This window comes from Orycteropus afer, unplaced genomic scaffold, assembly GCF_000298275.1.
Source record: "Orycteropus afer afer isolate SDZICR_OR568_19922 unplaced genomic scaffold, OryAfe1.0 scaffold00072, whole genome shotgun sequence".
Lineage (NCBI taxonomy): Eukaryota > Metazoa > Chordata > Mammalia > Tubulidentata > Orycteropodidae > Orycteropus > Orycteropus afer.
The window spans coordinates 1,429,501-1,450,918 of NW_006921659.1; the positions used below are offsets into that span (position 1 = coordinate 1,429,501).

The window sequence follows — 21,418 nt, forward strand, 5'->3', positions numbered from 1 at the left end:
GTCCGGGTTCAAGGTTTTTATCCCCTTTCTCCTGCTCTTCCAGCCTGCTACTCTGGGTGTCTCTGCGTTGTCTCTCCTCACCTGTAACCCTGGGGTGATTCCTTAGAAAGTTGGAATTAGAGATACCATTTGACCCAGCAATCCCATTACTAGGTATATATCCTAGAGAGGTGAGAGCCAGGATAGGAACAGATACATGCACACTCATGTTCATCACGGCATTATTTACAATAGCAAAATGATGGAAACAACCTACATGCCCATCAGCAGAAGAGTGGATGACCAAATTATGGTACATACACATACTGGCATGCTACGCAGCACTAAAGAATAATGTAGAGTCTGCAAAGTATCGCCTAATATGGATGAACTTGGAGGACATTATGCTGAGTGAAATAAGTCAACCACAGAAAGACAAATATAATATTAGTTTGTTGTTGTGGAAGGTCAAGGAAAGGTTTGTATATTGAGGGAAACTTTCTTTGTTGGTAGCCAGGGGTGGGAGGGAACATTGCAAAAAAACCAAAAAAAAAATACACACACACACACGACCAACTTAATTTCACAGCACGATCCTTATGTTTTCTCATAAAAGGAAATAGGAAAAGGACTACCAACCAACAAGGAGAAAGAAAAGAATCATAGCGTACTGTGAAAGTAGAAACTCTCAACCACTATGGGGCTTATCTTCTCTGTCAAGGAAGTATCAGAGCGAAAAAGAGAAAAAAGCAAATATAGTAAAATCTTTCCTTTCTTCTTCTTTTCTTTTTTTAAAGAATAAAAGACACTTGGATCTTTAAATGAACTGAATTCTTCCAAACAAATTAAATTACTTTCCAGAGTTATAAAAGAGTTGGTAAATGTGATCACAAAATACTATTAGTAATCTTTCTTTGAAAAATTATGGAGAACAATAATGATAGCTTTTCAACAAAAGGAGAAAAGGTAGATTAAAGACTTAATATCAATCCCAGACAAAGGAAATAACTACAGGATTTTAAGAAGGTGGCCTGTAAAAAAAAAACACAGTAATCATTAGGAACTGGCATAGTTCACGAAAAATCAGTCATCTATTAAACAACCTTAAAACTTATTGTGAGAATGAATCAATATATATTTAAGCTCCTAGTACATGCTTGGCATTTATGATGATGAAGTAAAAGAGTTAAGAAGGTACTGAGGGTTTAACAGAAAAAAATCTGATCAGAAACTTGAAAAATGGTAGAGACTGCACAAATATGAATGAGACCACAAAAGATAAGAGGAAATGTGTTTATTTTCCGTATACCACTTTTTTTAAATGTGGGAGATCAAGAAAACAAGTTATTTTGGAGTTATACTATGAAAGTCCTTATTTATCAGACTAAGAAAAACAATAGTGGTTTCTGAGTTAGAAGTGGGTGATGTGTAAAAAACTTGAAAATATAAGTTTTCACTTTCCTAATTTAATGATTCCAGTAATCACTGGAGATAGGTATAAACATTTTATAAGATGTAAAATAAATGAGTTGATATCTTAATTACAGCAGCATTAAAAAATAGTGATGTTCTACCAGCATAATTAAGTACTTTCCTGATATTGGTGGGAAAAAGAAAATAACGGGGGAAAAAAAGAAGAGACCAAAGAGAGAAAGAAAAAGTTGTAAACTTAGGGTAAAAAATTGAACACTTATCCAAATAAGATATACATACATTGAACAAGCACATGAAAAAATTCTCAACGTATTAGTAATTAGAGAAACCCAAATCAAAACTAAAATGAGGTATCACTTTGTACCCACTGGAATGGCTATGATTTTAAAAAAAAAAAAACAGAAAACAACAGGTTTTAGCAAGGATGTAGAGAAACTGAACTTTCATGCATTGCTAGTGTGAATACAAAATAGCACAGCCATCATGGAAAAGTTTGGCAGTTCCTCAAAAAGTTAAACACAGAATTACCATATTGTCCAAAAAATTCTACTCCTAGGTACATACCCAATAGAACTGAAAGCAGAACACAGTTACTTGTCCACAAACGTTGCAGCACTATTCACAATTGCCAAAAGGTGAAAACAGCCTAAATATCCATCAATACATGAATGGAAAAGCAAAACAGAACACCACTCAGCCATAAAGAGAAACGAAGTCCTGATACATGCTACAACATGGATGAACCCTGAAAACATGCTGGGCGAAATCAGTCACTCACAAAAGGACAGATATTGTATGATCCTGCTTATGTGAAATATCTAGACTAGCTAAAGTGCATAATCCACTGCCATCAAGTCGATTCCAACTCCTAGCAACCCACATGGGTTTCCAAGGCTGTAAATCTTTATGGAAGTATATTGCCTCATCTCCCTCCTGCAGAGCAGCTGGTGGGTTTGAACCGCCAACCTTCTGATTAGCAACCAAATGCCTTACCCACTATGCCACCAGAGCTCCTTAAGCAAATGTACAGAAATCAAAATTTATTAGTGATTACCAGGGGAAAAAGAAGTGAGGAAAGGAGGACTCAATTTTTCGGGGAACTAAGTTAACGATGATGGAACAATCTGGAATGGATAAGGGTGGTGGCTGACAACATGATGACCGAACTATTTATGTGAAATGGCAAATGTTTTGCTACATATATATTTACCACATTAAAAAAATTAATACAACAAACTTATCTCTTAAATAAAAGTGTTATACACCTCCAGTGAAGTGGCAAAGTACCATCAATGACAACCTTAGATTGCCTACCTAAGCTACCCTGCAGATAGTAAGTAATTAAATACTTACCAATAAGAAGACTTTTTAGTCTTCTATAATCTTCAGTTATATCAAAATCATCACCAGCAAATATTAACATGGGTTTTGTTCCCTCAGGACATTTACTGTTCTATGAAATGAAAAACATAATTACATAATTATCAAATTCTAAACTACTTATATACTGATTTTAAAGTAGTCAATAATGAAATAATTAGTTTTCACTTTTTCTTAACTGTCCTAAAACTGTCTGTGAATACCTATTTTAATTTTAAAAACAAAAATTGAGATTTATAAAGCTCACAGATTTTTATGCTAAAAAAAGATTCAACTCCCTCACAATGCCAAATAAGTGATGAAAGAATGTAAGCTACTTTTGAACATCAGTCTTTGCAAAAAATTAAAAAGTTAAACATGCAAGAAAACAATAACCTAAAGAACCCTTAATAGCCAGTATCCTAAAGAAAAAATTTTAGTTTCTTTGTATTATTTGTATCATTGTATCCTTCCACTGTTATTACATAAAACATAATTTTAAAATAAAGACTAAAGTACCAGCTAGACATTCAGACAAAGAGCAATATAATTTTACAGAAGCTATAGAAAATATAAGGTAATCCTCACTAGGGAGAACTGAGGCTCTTGCTGATGAAGTACTTTGCCCAGTTCTGGATTTTCTGTACCAAGAAGAATGCATTCAGAGGATTTAGAAGTCACCAATATAAAAGAAGGGAAAAAAATCAAATAGAAAACAATTCTTTAACCAAAAGATTAATTTACAGAGGAAGGTAAACAAATGGTGGTTGAGCTGAGCTTCCCACTGATTCTAGGATCTGTGCTCTGACATCAATCAGGGATCATCCAAGTCCAGCAAAAAAAAAAAAGCTAAAACAGAACGAAAAACAAATATCCTCTGCCCTAGGACCAGAGGTCACCTGCTGCTTCCCTGCTCACCATGGGCAATGTTGACATTCTCTTGATTCCAAACCTTGAACTTACATTAACTGCCTGTATTTAGGAGGTGTGCCTGTCTGTCTGGTTGAGGATCTGAATGAAACTTCCAGCCCTAACGACACTTCCTTGCTCCACCTATGCCTGCCTGATGCTCCTAATGCTGCCCCTAGGATTATGGGGTTACAGTACGTAAGAGAAAGTGAGCCAACATATCACAACTTTGTATTTTAAACCATCTTGAGCACAATGCCCAATAACAGTGCATTTTGAGCCATGACCCAGTGTATGCATTTTAAAAATATAACTAAATAAGTTATGTGAAACAACACTTAACGTACAGAACACTCATGTTCTCTACTCTACTCTTTTCTCCTCTAAAATATTATAGTCAACCCTTTCCCTACTTTGAAAACCCTGATCTAAGAGACTGTAACACCGAAAAGCAAAAAAAAGACAAACCCACTGCTGTCGAATCAATTCCAGCTCACTGAGTTTCTGAGGCAGTAAATCTTTATGGACGTAGATTGCCCTGTCTTCCTTCCGCATAGTGGCTAGTGGGTTTGAAATGCCAACCTGGTTAGCAGTCAAATGCGTTAGGCACCGTGCCACCACAACTCCTTAAAGAGTCTGAAAAGTATTAAAAATTCAAAATACTATGATAGAGTAGACTAAAAATACTACAATCATTTGCCAAGTGTTTGAACTAAACTTTTGACCTAAATTTTCCTAAACAAAGAAAAATTAGAAAATAATTCTTATAATACAATTATACAGCATACCAAAAACTTTCCAAATAAAATATTTCTGGTAGCTACAATGTCTTTTATTTTTTTGGCAACAGGGTCATAAAGGCTTAAGGCATTCAGGGCCAGCCAGGCTTAGGGATGTTCACATACAGTCAACATAATCAGGCTAGGTCAGGGTATATAGCACCAGGATTATGGCTTTTTAAAAGGCCTAGTTCAGATAGGCTTAGGCATTGCAGGGCCAGGCTTAGGGCATTTAACAGGTGAGTTCAATCACCTGTTAAAATCATTTTGAGCTTGCTTAAGAGATAACAAACGGAAAATTTTAGAAACAGATAATACTGGTTACATATTACTATTTACATAACGTTATTGAATTACCCATGTAAAAAATCTTGAAATGGAAAATGTTTTGTTATACATATATTTTTTAATTACAATTAAAAAAAAAAGGAGAAAAGAAAATGATTTAACAGAGGGAAAAAGAGTTAACAGAGAGAAGAGGCTTGGCAGCAAAAGCAAGTGAGAAGAAAAATACCTGATGAAGATACTCTAAAAATGAGGAAGCAGGAAGTGAAGAGTAAATAAATATGAAAGGAAAGTGTTGCAAGTATGCAACTACAAAACAAAGAACGTTAAGCTTATAACCAAAAAATGGGATAAAAAGTGAAAGACTGCCTAACAATCTGAGTGTATTTAGGGATTGCCAATATAAGCTAGACACTCCAAGTGAAAATGCAGTATTCAATTTAAATGGTCCTTGCTAAAAATGAGATCTAACAAGCAATACTGGTTTTGTAGTCTAGTTTAGAAACTGCAAAGTGCAAAGTAGTTTAGAAACTACCAAGTATTTCCTTGTTTGAAAGTGAAATGGAAAGAGTACGGGGTTGACATGCACGCATCAACCAATGCACATGCACTAAACTGAAATGGGGATATATACTACTCATTTCCAAGGATTCATTTATGCACATTCCCAAAGAGGACTGGAATCATATAACAGCTTCCACTGTTTTCAGGCATCACAATTATACACTTTACAAAACACCTTCCAATACAGTATCTTCATTGATAAGCATTTTCACATATTATCTTATTTATTTACACTTGAGTGCAATTGAGCACTGGAGAAGTAATTGACTTATCAGGTCACAAACATCACCTAAATGATAAGATAGACTGGAAACTCAAGTATGCTGCCTCTAAATCTAATCTCAGGCCATTGTTCTACCAGGTACCTGAGGCAGCTGGGTGGCTGACCAACAGGGGATCTGATAAGTCTTTTTCCAAACTCAGTCTAAGGATATTTAGTTTAGTTGCACCAAACCTGCATGGCATGCTCCTTTTTCATGGGGAGCCTAGGAAAAATAGGCAACTATAATTGCCAAGGAGCCTAATGGAATATGGTTAAGGACTACAAACCACCAGCTGCTCTGTGGGAGAAAGATGTGGAAGTCAGCTACTGTAAAGATTTGCAGCCTTGAAAATCTTATGGGGCAGTTCTACTCTGTTCTATAGGGTTGCAATGCATTGGAATTGACTCAATAGAAATAGGTTTGGTTTGATTTTGGTTTATGTATTTGTTACGATTCTTTCCACTCAACCATGAGCTTCAAAAACCCATTAAAAGAACAGTTACATAACTTCCCATCAAAATGCAATCTCATTTTTCTCAAAGCCCTTTAGTTCTACCTGGTTACCCCATTTACTATGTGTGACTCTGGTTCACCAATGGGATTTCTTTCTCTAGGCCTCAATCTCCAAATCTATAAAATAGGGAAAATAATTCCAGCCTTATACAGAGTAGCTGGGAGATCTGAGATAGCATATTTGATGGAATAAATTTAAGCCAGAAGCAAAGTTTTGAGAGAACAAGAACCCAACCTTGACCCAGGAGCAGAGTCAAGGTGAGAAGGCAGAAAGGGGTAAGAGAGAAGGACAAAAAAAAAAAAACGGTACACAGGGAGGAAGTACGAAGAGTACTGTTACATTGTGAGGATTGCAATCATGTCACAAAACAAAATGTGTTATGAAATGTTGACCGGAAAATCAATTGACTCTTTAAACCTGCACTCAAATCACTATTAAACCAAACCAAAACAAAACAAAAAACAGTCTTCTTATCTTTCTGAGGCTATTCACCTCCTTCTATTTCATATTCCCTTTCAAACAAAGAAGACAAGAAGCAAGTCCCCAAAGTAGGACTAAGCTAACAATCTGATGGCAAGGAGCCAAAATACAACAGGATCAGCTAAAACTTCCCAGGTTTAGAATAGAGCTCTCTCTGAACCTTCTACTGATATTTACAAGGTTCCATAAAATAAGTGCTATGATTATTCAAAGAAAGAGGTTAGCATTTAAAATATGGGCTTAGACTGTTAGGTGTTAGTAATCACAGCCTAAAGTCTGCCAGAAAAATCAAAATGTGTGTTACATGATTTGGATATACCTCTCTTTTCAAAATACTAAGGCAAATGAAATTGTGTTTTTATGTTAGAGCACACCAGAATAAAGTTCTTTCTTATTTAGTTTACAAAACTGTATCAGTACTTTTCACCACAAGATGTCATTGTTGCCTGAGAGTCACATTATAAAATGTTTTTTATTTATTTTGTATCTTACCTTAATATCTTTTAGAGAGACAAACTTCTCAATACCTAATTCAATCATATCTAGCACATGGTAGTCATACATACGACCTAGAAGGAAAACACATTTTCTTTTAAACATTTCTCTCCCCCCAAAAGTCACCTTTTATGTACCCACTTATCTATATGTCCAAAATGTCCTGTTATCTACCTTTTTTCTTTCTTCTTATGCCCTCCAAACATGCCCCCTCTTTCATAAATTTTCAACTTTTACCTAAAATAGATTCCTAGGACCTTAGCCCCAGAAAGAATCTCAGAGATCATTTAGCACAACTGTCTTTATTTTACATAAGAATAACTGATGGCCACCAGGGGATTGAGCATGCCTAAATCAGTGAGCATGCCCAGACCAAGCCTTAATACACCCACCCAGACCAGGGTTCTTTTTTAATGTATTTATTCACCAGATATTTATTAGGAAAGGATTCACTTATGTGGGTAGATATGCTAGCTTGTTTTTTCTAATTCCAATACTTATTTAGGATGTATACATATAATCTGCATGTGTGTAGGTATTTACATATGTGTGCATAGACAGATACAGAGATTCCATATGAGAAAAATATCCTACTATTTGAGGTAGCATAGTGCCTAAGGCACTTGACTGCTAACCAGAAGGCTGGTGGTTCAAACCCACCAGCCACTCCTCGGAAGGAAGGTTGGGCAATCTACTTCCGTAGTGATACTGCCTTGGAAACCCAAGGAGGGGTCGCTATGAGTCGGGGCCGACTCGACGGCATGTAACAACAACAACAACAACAAAAGTCACATGTCCCATTCTTCACCTGAAGAATGACAACTAAAAAATTTTATTCAATGTCACAAAGAAGAAGAAGAAAAAAATCTAATTCAGAGATTACTGGTTGCTCCTGAACTGTGAACACCATCAACTAGTCTGAGTCACAGCACTGACTCTGTAACTAATAAAAAAAAATTAGGAAGTAAATGATACTTACCTATTACCAGATTATTTGGGCGCTTCTTATTATGAGAACCAAACATGAATAAAGAACAATCTGACTTCTTTGAGAAGAATTCCTGTAAAACCAAACAAATCTCATTAGTCAATACATAATACAAGAACCTTAAGAATATTACCTCAAAACTAAGCAAAAACTCTTTAAAAGGAAAAGTGTATCAGTTTTTTCCAGGAGACATTAATAAGACAGAATGAACTAGATAGGAACATATGGAGGAAAAATACTTTATTTCTAGCTTTTCTGATTTGGGGTACTTAGAGGAAAAATATAAATTCAAGATTAAAAATATTTGAAAACTATCAGGCGAATAAATGAGACCATTTGACTTCAACTATGCAGTCATTTTGAAATAGCACATCCAATGTTCCCCTGCTGAACAAATCCCTTTACTCACAGGATATTATTGCTATAATATATATGTATATATATTATATATGTATATCTTAGCATGCACGTAAATTCATCAACACAGTGATTTTGGGTGTTTATAATTAAATGTATGAGTTTACAAAGTCGGCATTCAGCCTCTGCCACTTACTATGAGATCCAGTCAAAGAAACCTTCCTGAGAATTAGTTTTTTATCATCTGTGTATCAGGGACAGAAACCTGCCAGGGCCACAGAAGATGGCATAGGTGAAAGCACCTTGTATAATGTCTGCCACAAAACAGGTGTTCAAAAATTGTTTTTTTGAATGCGCCAGTCAATAGAAGTGCATTCTTAAAACGTGTTTTGTTGTTGTTTTTAAACATTTTCATTGTCAGGAATTGAATTCTACCTCCCAGACTTATATTTCAACTTGGCTGGGTCATGACACTCAGTGGTTTGGCAGTTACATAATGATATAATCATCCCCCAAGATGTGATATGATGCAATTATCCCCCATTTATGATGTGTTGCAAATCTTGACTTCCACCTGTTAATAAGGCAGGATTAGGTTACGTTAATGAGGATTAGGTTATGTTTGTTATGTTAACAAGGAAGCATTAAAGGCAGTTATATTAATGAGAAAGGATTTAATCTATAGGATTAGGCTATATCTTCAGTCAGTATCTTCTGAGATATAAAAGAGATTAAATAAACTAGCAGAGATAGAGGGACCAGGTGATTATCAAGAAAGAAGAGCCAGGAGTGGAGCACACTGACTCTGGGTCCCTATGCCAAAAACCTCCTAAACCCAGGGGAAGAATGATCAGGACACCAGGCCCATTATGTTGAAAGGAGATAAGAACCTTCCCCCAAAGCTGACAGAGAACGCCTTCCTCTAGAGCTGGGTACCCTGATGTGGATTTCTAGCCTCCTAAACTGTAAAAGAATAAATTCCTGTTTATTAAAGCCATCTGCTTGTGGTATTTCTGTTATAGCAGCACCAGATAACTAAGACACTCATGATATGACTAACATACTTCAAAGACTTCCATAAAATGCCCTTCATATATATATATATATATATATATATATACACACACACACACACACACATACATACACTAAACTGTAATATATATATACTTATCTTCGTCTGTCTTCTCCATAAACTGCTTTTTATTTGTTAAAATTCTAGAGCAGGGGCAAAAGGCCTTCTGTAAAAGGCCACAGAGTAAATATTTTAGGCCTTTTTTTTAAAAAAATAACTCTAAAAACGTTAAAACCATTCATAGCTCTTGGGCCTCACACAAAGCCCACAGGATGTATACTGCCAACATCTGTTCTAGAGTACCAAAACACATTTGCAAGACCATGGTAAAAAAGAAAAAGAAAAAGAAAGGTGATAGAGGAGGATGAGGAAATTAACTACATTTCCAGTATGATCACTAATTCCAGACCCATTTTAAGCTCTAGTGCTCGGAGATCTATTACAGTCAATGAAGTATCTCCCATCTCTAGAGGTAGGAGAACAAAGAGAAAGAATGTCATAATGTCAAGTGTTAAGAAAAGCTGTCTTATCAACTCCAGATAGAAAAAGAAGTACAGAATGCTACTGATTTTACCACATAACACTGCTAAGAAGTGGTCAGTCAACTAAAAGTATCATAGTTTTATAAAACAAAATCAGCCCTTGAATAAGTATACAAAAGAGCTGTAATTCTGGACTAAACTGTCTTATTTTTACTGTCCTAATCCCTTAAACAAATGACTGTGAAAAGTGAGACTTTCAGTAATTTTATGAAAAACTGAGTAAAATTTATTTTATCAGTATTTTTAAGATAAATTTTTATATTTTAAATTGGTTACCACATTGCAGTAAGATGTTTAATTTTAGTCTTCTAATTAATTATTGAGATTTTATTCAAAAGTTCTTCCTTTTAAATCCACTAAATAAAAGAAACAAGCAATGATGTTCCTATCAAGAGAATATACTCTTATTTTTTCAAAAATGTTAAGTATTTTAAACCATTTATTTCCTTAAAATTTTTCTAAACCTAAATCATCACAGAGTCAAGGTTCATTTATTATTTATTATAAGCTATCTCTTCTCTTTTGATTTCATTCACTAGCCTTTTCCATTGCCAAAACAAACAGGAATTTGATTAACTCTAGTAAAACAACTAAGAATTGTTAGCAGTAATTCAAGTAGTGTTTTTGGTTCTAAATGTGTATGAACAAAGGTCAGATTTTTTAAAATAAAACTTAAATTAGAAAAAGACCTGTAGAAAACTTCCTTTTCAATTTATTAATTATGCACTTAAAATATAATTCAATTTTTAAAAATGTGATCTATTTACTTGCAAGCAGTGACTAATACATCTACTAGTCATAGTGAAATCTAAGGCTTATAGTTATATAATTATACTTTTGAAAGTATGTGTCTTTTTTTTCCTGTTTTAAATAAAAATTCTCTCACATAGGATAATTACTAATTCAGAAAAGTCACAAATTAGGAATATCACGCTGAATAATCATTTATATGTTCTTTTAAATCAAAAAGTTTGTTATACTTACCAGTGATGTCTGATCCTCAAATGGCCTTGTAATATTTTTCCTAAGGATATTAAAAAAAGGAGACCTCAAGTTTAGTAATCTTGGTAAGTAAATTAGCTCATAAGAATTAAGTAATATATTAAGTAAAAGAAAATTTCATACTTAGGTGATTTTAAAAAATAAATAAATATGAAGAAGCTGGAAGGATATTAATTCACTCAAATACTTATTTAGTGTCTATTTGTATCAGACAATGCCATTCTAGAATCTAAGGAGGCTACAGTGACCATATCAAACAATACCATTGCTCTCATGGAGCTTACCTTCTACTGCAACAATAAATAATTTCAAAAAGTAGGAACTGTTGTGACAAGAAAAAAACAGGGTGTTATGCTAGTCTTCAGGATGCAAAATGACCATTTGAGCAGAGACCTGACTAATGAGGAATTAGCAATGAAAAAATGTCGAGGTTAAGAGTATTCTCAGACAAAGGAAGACAATGAGCAAAGATTCTGAGATGGAAACAAGCTTAAGAGTATTCAAGAAACAAAAAGAAGACAAGTGCTCAGTTACTGAAGCCTAGTGAGCAAAGGATATATGGTGGGATGTAAGAGCAAAGATGTACACATAGCCCAGATTATGTAAGGTTTTATTGCCCAAGGTAAAGAATGTGGATTATATTATGTAAGTAATGGAAAGAATTTAGGCAAGAGTGGAATAATCAGATTTAAATGTTCTTTTTAAAGGATTACTCCGTCTGACATGTGAGAATCGACTAGATGGCAGTTGGTAATAGTGTTGGCTGTTCTGGAAAGAAGGTGTGCTTATATTTTCACTGTGTGATTTCTGATTTTGAGTTATGTAAACAAAAATCCACTGTCATCAAATCAATTCCAACACACAGCAACTCAACAGACAGAGCTGAACTGCCCCACAAGATTTCCAGGGCTGTAAATCTTTATAGTAGCAGACTGCCCCATCTTTCTCCTGTAGAGCAGCTGGTGGGTTCAAACTACCAACCTTTAGTTAACAGCCAAATGCTTTAACCACTGCACCACCAGAGCTCTTCATGTAAATAAAGTACCTATGAAATGGCTAATTATTTTTTTAAAAAATTTAAAGACAAATAAAATCATATAGACAGAATGATCTCAATTTTGTTAAGACAAAATAAATGTATTCATACAGAAAATACACTGGGATAAATATGTCAAAATATACAGTGCTTATCTATGGGTAATTATCTTTAAGCATTACTCAAATTATCTAAAACAAATAGCCATGTTTAACTTTTATAATCAGGAAAAAAAGGTATTAAAAATATATATATACCAAGCAAGCAAACCAGGAAAAATTATTACAGCAATTATGATTAACAGCTGTTATGGACTGAATTGTGTCCCCCCCAAAATATCTTGTAAATAATCATCCACAGATAAGTACTGTGTGCATCTTGACTCATTCTCATCTCTAGACCTGTGGTTATAATCCCATTTTGGAATGAGTTTTCTTTTATACATTAAAAGACCATCTCAGTGTAGGGTGTGTCTTAAACCAATCACACTGAGATATAAAAATAGCAGATTTGGAGCAGATGGTGAGTGGACATGGGGGAAGAGAGAAGGGCCATGAAGACAGCCCAGCAGCAGAAGATCAAAAGAGACAAGGACCTTCACCTAGAGACAACATGAGAAAGCCCTCCCCTCGAGCCAACACCCTGAATTCAGATAGCTAGCCTCCTACCCTGTGAGAAAATGTGTTTGTGAAAGCCACCATTTGCAGTATTTCTGTTACAGTAGCACTAGGTAAGGAAGACAACAGCTAACAGCAATTCACAATTAAGGAAATAAGATCTGGAAACATGGAAAACAAAGTATCATAATTTTTGATTCTTAATTTAGAAAATAAAACAACAGCAGGTAAATATCCATAAAACTTGTACAGTGCACTCAACCAGAACTTTTCAAAAGGGTATACTGAGCATAAATTATACCCAGTACATAACCCTATTTCTAGAATTCTCACACAGAAAATAATTCAAAAGGATAACTCAATTTTTATGTCCATGTAAAAATGGCCATTTCAACATAATATGTGAGAGCAAAAATACTGAAACATGTCAAGTGCCAAAACTTAAGGAACAGTTAATTTTAATAATCATTTAATAAGCATTATATTACCATTAAAAATGGCAGTTATAAAGACTTAGCAATAAAAAAATGCTTATAATAGAAATGAAAAATGCACATATAAAATTGAATATATGGCAACAAAAGGGGTAAATCTTTTTTTCTTCTAAATTTTATTTAGTTGTTAAGAATATACATAGCAAAGCATACACCAATTCAATAGTAACTACATGTATACAATATAGTGACAGTGATTACATTCTTTGAGTTGTGCAACCATTTTCACCTTCCTTTTCAGAGTCTGTCCTCCCTCATTTACATAAACTCACCTCCCCAAGGTTCCTATCTAATCTTTGCAGTTGCTGTTGGGAATTTGAGCCCATATAGTTCTTAAAAGAGCATAATGCTCAAGGCAAACCTTTTTTTTACTAGTTAAATTACTGCTTTTATTATTATTATTTTATTATTGCTTATTTCTGAACTCTGAATTCTATTCCATTAATCTATGTATTGTTATACCAGTACCAGGCCGTTTTGATTTCTGTACTTGTACAGTATGTTTTAAAAATAAGGAATGTGAGTCCACCCCCTTTATTCCTCATGTTTAACATTATTTTAGCTATTCTGGTCCTGTTGCCATTCCATATCAAGTTGAGGATTGGTTTTTCTATTTGTAAACAGTCCTGTTGGAATTTTAATCAGGACTACATTGAATCTACAGATTGCTTTTGGTAGTAACGACTTCTTCACAATAATTGACATCTTTCAATTCGTGAACATGGAACATCTTTCCACTTATTTAAGTCTTCTTTAATCTCTTTCAGCAGTGTTTTATAGTTTTCATTGTATAAGTGTTTCATATCCTTGGTTAGATGTATTCCTAGGTATTTTATTTTCTTAAATGCTATTGTAAATGGAATTGTTTCCCTAATGTCCCTTTCAGACTTATCATTGCTAGTGTATAGAAAGGAGCTCTGGTGGCAGAGTGCCTAAGGCACTTGACTGCTAACCAGAAGGCTAGTCGTTCAAACTCACCACCCACTCCTCGGAAGGAAGATGGGGCAATCTACTTCTGTAGTGATACTGCCTCAGAAACCCAAGGAGGGATCGCTATGAGTCAGAATCGACTTAACGGCAGTAAATTTAGTTTTTTAGTGTACAGAAACTCAGCTGATTTTGGTTTGTTGAACTTGTATCCTGCAATTTTGCTAATTCTTCTTTAGCTGTAGAAGTTTTCTCGTAGACTCTTTGGGATTTTCTATATATAGGATTATATCATCTACAAATAGAGATGATTTTACTTCTTTTCCAATCTGAGGGTACCTTTTTTATTTTTCTCGTTTTATTGCTCTAGCTAGGATTTCTAATACAATACTGAATAGAAGTAGTGAGAACAGGAACCCTCAAGATAGGTGAATTTTAAAAGCTTTTTGTTAAGTGAAAGAAGCCAGACTCCAGAGGCTACATGTTGTGTGATCACATTTATGTGACATTCTGAAAAAGAAAAAACTGTAATGATGGAAAACAAATCACCGGTTGTCAGGGGTAGGAAGTAGGGGGAGGGACTGACTACAAAGGAACAGTGCAAGGGAACTTTTAGGGTAATGGAACTGCTCTGAATCGTAACTGTGTGGCACACTTAGCTCAATGTATTTGTCAAAATCCATAAACACTATGCACCCCAAAGAGTAAGTTTTACATATATAAATTTAAACAGGAAAAACCAGGATGTGTGGGGAAAACTCAAAATGGAATACAAACTGTAACAAATGTCTATAAATGAACGGCATAACCACAATGAAGAGGGAGAAGAAAAAAATAAGTTACTTTGGAAAACAGTATTTTTACTAGATACTGTAAGAATAAGGACAAAAAGATCTGCACACTAATGCTGTACACTAGTTAGCATTTGTTTCTTATGGGGTTAGAAATTCTGAAACACTCTGTATAATAAAATTACACATATAAGTAAACATGGATAATGAGAATCAGATTTCTTACTGAAAGAAAGAAGTTACAGGATGGAATAAAGTCTGTGATATTGGGTTGAAATCAGAATATTAATATAAATACATACTTTATGGGAGCTCTGGTAGCATAGTGGCTAAGGCACTTGACTGCTAACCAGAAAGCTGGCTGTTCAAACCCACCAGCCGCTCCTCAGAAGGAAGGTTGGGCAATCTACTTCCATAGTGATATCACCTCAGAAACCCAAGGAGGGGTCACTATGAGTCAGGTCTGACTCACCGGCAAATAACAACAACAACAACAAACATACTTTATAGGAAGTTATCAATAGGAACACAGGGGTTTATAATATATAGTTAGGTGTGTATGGGTTAGTATACATAACATCTATTTCTAAACTCTGTCTGCTCAGAGGCAATGGCACTCCAGTAGCAATTTGTACACTTAGCATCCAGATCCTGGGTTTTAAATACCAGTCTTCAATATAATGAACAAGGGTTCTATGGAGAAACAACTGGTTCTAGGGTTGAAAGTTTCCTTTCCATACAAGATGAGCCTAGAGCGTCTTGTGATACCAGAAGGAAAGGAAGGTTTCATAAATAGGGTCATGTTGAAAGGGCACAAAAGCCAACTTGAAAGAGCTCCTACTGGACAAAGGTAGAACAATGAGTACAAAATAATGACAGCAATGGATTAAAACCCAGAAGAATGTAATAAATATCCATGAGTAATACTACTATAAATAAACAATGGCGAAAAGGGACAGATTTTTCCTTATAGACAGAATTCTAATAAATAAATGAATAAGAGGAAAAAAGAAAATTATTAAAATACACAGTAATCACAAATAGATAATAAAGTTAATGAACAAAAGTTTGAGAAAGAGGATATTTGCATAGTCTTTACATAATCTCAAAGTATGTCCTTCAAGATATTTATTAATTATACAGGGCAAAATAGTAACTTGATATTGGAAAAGTCTAGTAGACATAGCTGCAACCAAGGTTAATGCTACCAGAAACAAGACATCATGTACCCCTGGTATGATACATTGAGAGGGGCACACACATCATTATTGTGATACTGATAAAAATGCATAACTTCAGTTTATTCATGAGAATACTTAGGATAAACTCAAATTAAGAGACTTTCTACAAAACAACTGACAAGTACACTTCAAAAGTATCAAGATCATCAAGGAAAGACAGAGGAACTGTCACAAACTGGAGGAGACTAAGGAGACATGACAACTAAATGCAATATGGGATACTAGACCACATGCTCAAACAGAAAAAAGGTATTAGTGGAAAACTGCTGACATTCACATTAAATCTGTAATTTGGTTAACAGAATTGTACTGATGTTATTTTCTTAATAATTACACTATGATTATGCAAGGTATAACATTAGGAGAAGTAGCCGAAGGGTATATACAGAAACTAAAATTTTTGTTTACTTTTCTCTAAATCTATAATTATTTCAAAATAAAAGTTAACATTTTTTAAATCTATACACATGTTATGATTACAACTATGTAAGAGCATTCAGTACATAAGAAAAAAGTCTACAAAGAAATTAAAATGTTAGTAACAGTATGTAAGGAACAGTATGTAAGTGCTTAAACAAAAACTCCAAATCTTCCATAAAGTGGTTACTTTTATAATGGAACAAAATAAAGTAAAAGAAATTATGACTTACTTTTTATACAGAACTCCGTATGGTTTTTTCAGTGCATACTGTAAAACATAATTTATAGCTTTCAAAACAAAACCCATTCTGAAAAGCAGTGATAAAAATAAAGCATAACAACAGTCATAATATAAGATTATCCTGGTCCCTGAATCCTATCCTTACATCTTCTGTGTGGCTCCCTTTTGATCATTTATCATTTTTACCAAATAACTTGGAACATAAACTTAATATTCTAACCTAAACTGGATTTTCTTAATTAAAGTTTTCTATGTCCTCTCAATTGTCTCTCCAGTTTATAATGCCTTTTGTTTCTTTACACTCTACCTATTCTGTTTTCCCCAGGCCAACAATTTTAAAATACAATATATAATACAGGTAGTCCTCCAACTCATGACAGGATTCTATTCCATGGATTAAGATAGATTTGGCTGAAGATAATCTTACATTTGTACTTGTGCTACAAAATCAGCCACATATGTTGCAGAAGCAACAGAAGACAGGGTAGGAATAACTTCGCAGAGACAACCAAACAGCTTGTGAGAGAGACCAGGCCTGGGGGCTCACAACCATAGTCTCGGCGGACATCAGACTCAACTGGCACACATATTTCATAAAAAATGTTGTTCTACAACCTATTTTGGTAAGTAGCGACTAGGGCTTTAAAAGCTTTTGAGCGGCCATCTAAGACACAACTATTGGTCTCCTCTTGGATGGCACAAAGAAGAGGGAAGAAAATCAAAGACACCTGGAAACAATCTTGTCCAAAGATGGACCATGAAAACCTCAGCCTCCATGACCCAAGCAAACCTGGAGATACTAGATAAAGCAGGAGGAAAAATGTGGAACAAAATTCAAAAACACAAAAATGACCAAAATTACTGGTCAGACAGCGACTGGTGGAACCCTTGAGACTGTGGCCCCGAGTTACCCTTCAAGCCTAGAAATGGACTCACTTACATGGACTGGCTCTCAGCTCAAGAGCAGAAAGATTCACATACAGAACACCTACCCCAGGTCAGTGTACCCACCTACTCTGGAGAGACACCCCTTTGATCAAGCAGCTGTGGAACACCAGAGGGGCAGCATTTGCATAGAGGGAAGGCTAGACAGACAAGAATGCATGGATGAGAGGGGTTCAGGGAGGGGGTGGTCACAGGGAGGAGAGGGGAGGAGAGTTTCTTACAGTTGGGGATGGCAATCAGGACTATGAAACCAGGTGTGCATGAACTGTGAATGTAAAACAAGTTTGCTATGTAAATTGATTGTTCCCAAAGAACAATAAAAAAAAATTTTGTAATAATTGGTGAAAAATAAAAAGATTAAAAAGATGATGTGCCTTGGATTAAAGTGGTAACAGTGCAGCTGTGGAAAATGATCAGATATCGTATATACTTAAGAGTCAACAGAACTTGCTCACTGGTATTTTAGATGTATGGGTTAGGGAAAAATCAAAGATGTAATTAACTAGATTTTTAAAATTACTTTAGAAACTTACTTTCTGAAAACTGAAGTATTATTTACACACAGTGAAATGCTCAGATCTTAAGTGTACAATTCAGGTAGTTTTAATAGATGCTCATGATATTCACTCCAGACAAAAAACATTCCCATCACTGAAACAGTGCTCTCACTCCCTTCCAAGTCAGTACCCTACCCGCCCATCCAACCCAAGCAACCACTGACCTGATTTCTATCATCATGTTAATTTTGCTTATTCTAGAATTTCATATAAAGATAATGTACTTTTTTGTTTACACTTTTATTTCTGGTCTGGCTTTTTTTTTTACTAATTGTTGCATAAACTCACTTTTATAGAACTCTTGTATACCTCTCTTAAAGGAATTCCTTCCTTTCTTTCTGTGTAGTGCCATTGGTTCAAAACGTCATGACCTCACACCACTGCAACCTCATTTATCTCCTCGGACCCTACCTCTAAATTAGTTTTCTTGAATCAAGGCTTAAACCTGAGACTGCCTATACCACACTCTCTGTACTATTGCTGAGCACAAACTTCTCATCCAGCTCTTCAAAGATTCAGCAAAACCAGCCTGCTTTACTTGATGAGCCACATTTTCCTCTCAGAACCACAGGCCACTCAATGGCCTCCAGCCTGGAATGTTCTTCTTACCTAGACCCACCCCTTTCTAAGGCCAAGTGTGAGTTTTAATTTCTTTAAGAAGCCTTCCCCAACCACAATATCTACATTGATCTCTCCCTCCTCTCAATTCCTCATCTTGCCCTCACTATTTGGACAACAGTGTCTGTGTGTATATGTATATGTGATTTCATCAGTGGGGTTCCTAGCTTACAGAAGGACAAAGGCAGTACCTTGTCAACACAATGACATTCAGAAAACATATCAAAAAAGTATGAGCATGTATTAAATCAAGCCAAACTCACTGCCATTGAGTCAATTCCAACTCATAGCAATCTCATAGGGCTTCCAAGGCTGTAAATCTTTATGGAAGCAGACTGCATCATCTTCCTCCTGTGGAGCAGCTGGTGGGTTCAAACTACTGACTTTTTAGTTAGCAGCCCAATGCCTTAACCACAGCACCACCAGAGCTCCTTTAAGTGTATATTAGGCATTTAAATATCTGAATTGACTTGCTGTGTACAACAAGTACAGAGAGTTTACCCAAACCTATTCAATTACTAAGCTGATTTAACACACAAAAAAAAATCTATCTGCTGTGCTCAAGGCCTAAATATTCAACTACCTAGAAGACATTCCATATAGTATGTATGCCTCTCATTAATAAACATTTACTGAGCACCTACTATGTACCAGACACAAGGCTATCGAGGTAGAAAAACCATGGCTCCTTAGAGCTTTTATCTTCATCATTTACATTACATGTCCTAAATGCAACATATAAGCTTTTCTTCCACCTGCTCCATTCTCTGACATTATTACCCATCAGGCACCCAAGCCAGGAACCTGAAAGTCATACTTCTCACTCATGTCCAAACTATTCTACCCTCAACATCTCTCTAATCATATCTCATGTTCATTGCCACCAACAGACTCCAGATGCTCTTCAACTGACATCAATGGCTTAACTAGTGTCCTACATTCAGTCTCAGTCCTCCCTAAATCCAGTCAATTAAAAAGATCAGTAATATCTCTCACTTAAAATCTTTCAATGATTCTACAGAGCTTTCAGAATAAAGTTCAAACTCCATGTTACTATCTTCTTTTAGCCTCATCTAGACAACTCTCCTTTAGCCATTCAATTATTTATAGTTCCCCAAATGCATCATACTTTCTTTTGCACACTTTTTTCCTCAGCTTTGGAAGTTCTGCACTTCCTCTCACACTTCTTAACTCAATTCTTCCTTCAAAATGGAGGTTAAATGTCATCTCTGAGAAACCCACCTGAACCCTGATGTGATTTTAACTCTGCTTCCCACCCTACACTGTACATGCCTCAGCATAGCATTAATTCACATAGCTGTAATTGTTCACTCGTCAGTCTCCCTCTCTAAGCTCACTTAAGGAACAGTGTCTTATCTAACAATTTACCTCCAGCACCTAGCATAGTAGCATGTTGTTGAATAAATAAATATACAGTAATAAATATACAGTAATATGTAGTTAGGAGCTCTGGTAGTATAGTGCCTAAGGCACTTGACTGCTAACCAGAAGGCTGGTGGTTCGCTATGAGTCGGGGCTGACTCGATGGCACAGAACAACAACACAACAACAACAATATGTAGTTATTTCACTTTACAAATTAAGTATGTTCCCAAAACAGAAGCCAAATTCAAATCAGTTGAAATATACTCATTATAACTAGGAGAATTATCTGCTCTGAGTAAATCTATTAGTCAGTGACATGGCAAGATAAATAACCTCCAACTTTAGCTCTTATCTGAAGAGCCCTGGTGGCATAGTGGTTAAGTACACAGCTGCTAACCAAAAGGCCGGCAGTTCGTACTTTCTCTGTGGGAGAAACATGAGATGGTCTGCTTCCATAAAGATTTACAACCTTGGAAACCCTAGGAGACAATTCTACCTTGTCCTATTGGTTCGCTATGAGTTGAAATCAACCTGACAGCAATGGGTTTCTGGTTTTAGCTCTTCTTTAAGGCTAGTACTTCTTAATGCAAGGCAAATCCATACATGCATTTCTCCAACAGCCCAAAATAGTTGTTCAACATTTCCTAAAACGATTTCAATACCATTAAAAAAATAAAAAAGGCATATGTACGTACCATGTCTCTAAGAACTTGGGTCACTGTTGCATTTGCATTTCCCCCTTTAATCAGCATGGCATTTTTAATATTTTCACTGAGTTTTGGTTCCCTCTTCTCAAGGAATCTCTTGGCCCTTTTTGTTTTGGGCTTTCTGTTCAGAAAATCAGAATACAAAACAGCTTAAAAATATTTTCCTGATATTTCAAAAGCAGGTCTTCACAAATGAGCGATTCCTAAAAATCAACTGAAACATTAATTTATTTCTCAATTGGAAGTCCACCATTAAATAAAATCTAATTTTAGTGAGATATTACTAAAAGATACTCAGTTGTTACTGTTCAGTGTTAATTTTATTAACTCATTGTTTTGTAAAAAATTTACTTTGATCTTGTGTTCTTTTATTACTGTTTTTTCCTATGATTTTAGTTTGTTGTTGTTAAGAA

General features: G+C 35.3%; 1 protein-coding gene across 1 annotated transcript in view; it reads right to left on the bottom strand.

The window, feature by feature from the left end:
- RPF2 (ribosome production factor 2 homolog) overlaps positions 1-21,418 on the bottom strand; it is a 62,127-nt gene that overhangs the window by 33,282 nt on the left and 7,427 nt on the right. Inside the window, exons 2-7 of the mRNA XM_007940796.2 lie at positions 20,994-21,126; positions 16,782-16,819; positions 11,008-11,047; positions 8,041-8,122; positions 7,059-7,135; positions 2,767-2,866 (exon numbers count right to left, since the gene is read on the bottom strand). Of these exons, the coding sequence (XP_007938987.1) occupies positions 2,767-2,866; positions 7,059-7,135; positions 8,041-8,122; positions 11,008-11,047; positions 16,782-16,819; positions 20,994-21,126 (470 nt within the window). The remainder of the gene's footprint in view (positions 1-2,766; positions 2,867-7,058; positions 7,136-8,040; positions 8,123-11,007; positions 11,048-16,781; positions 16,820-20,993; positions 21,127-21,418) is intronic.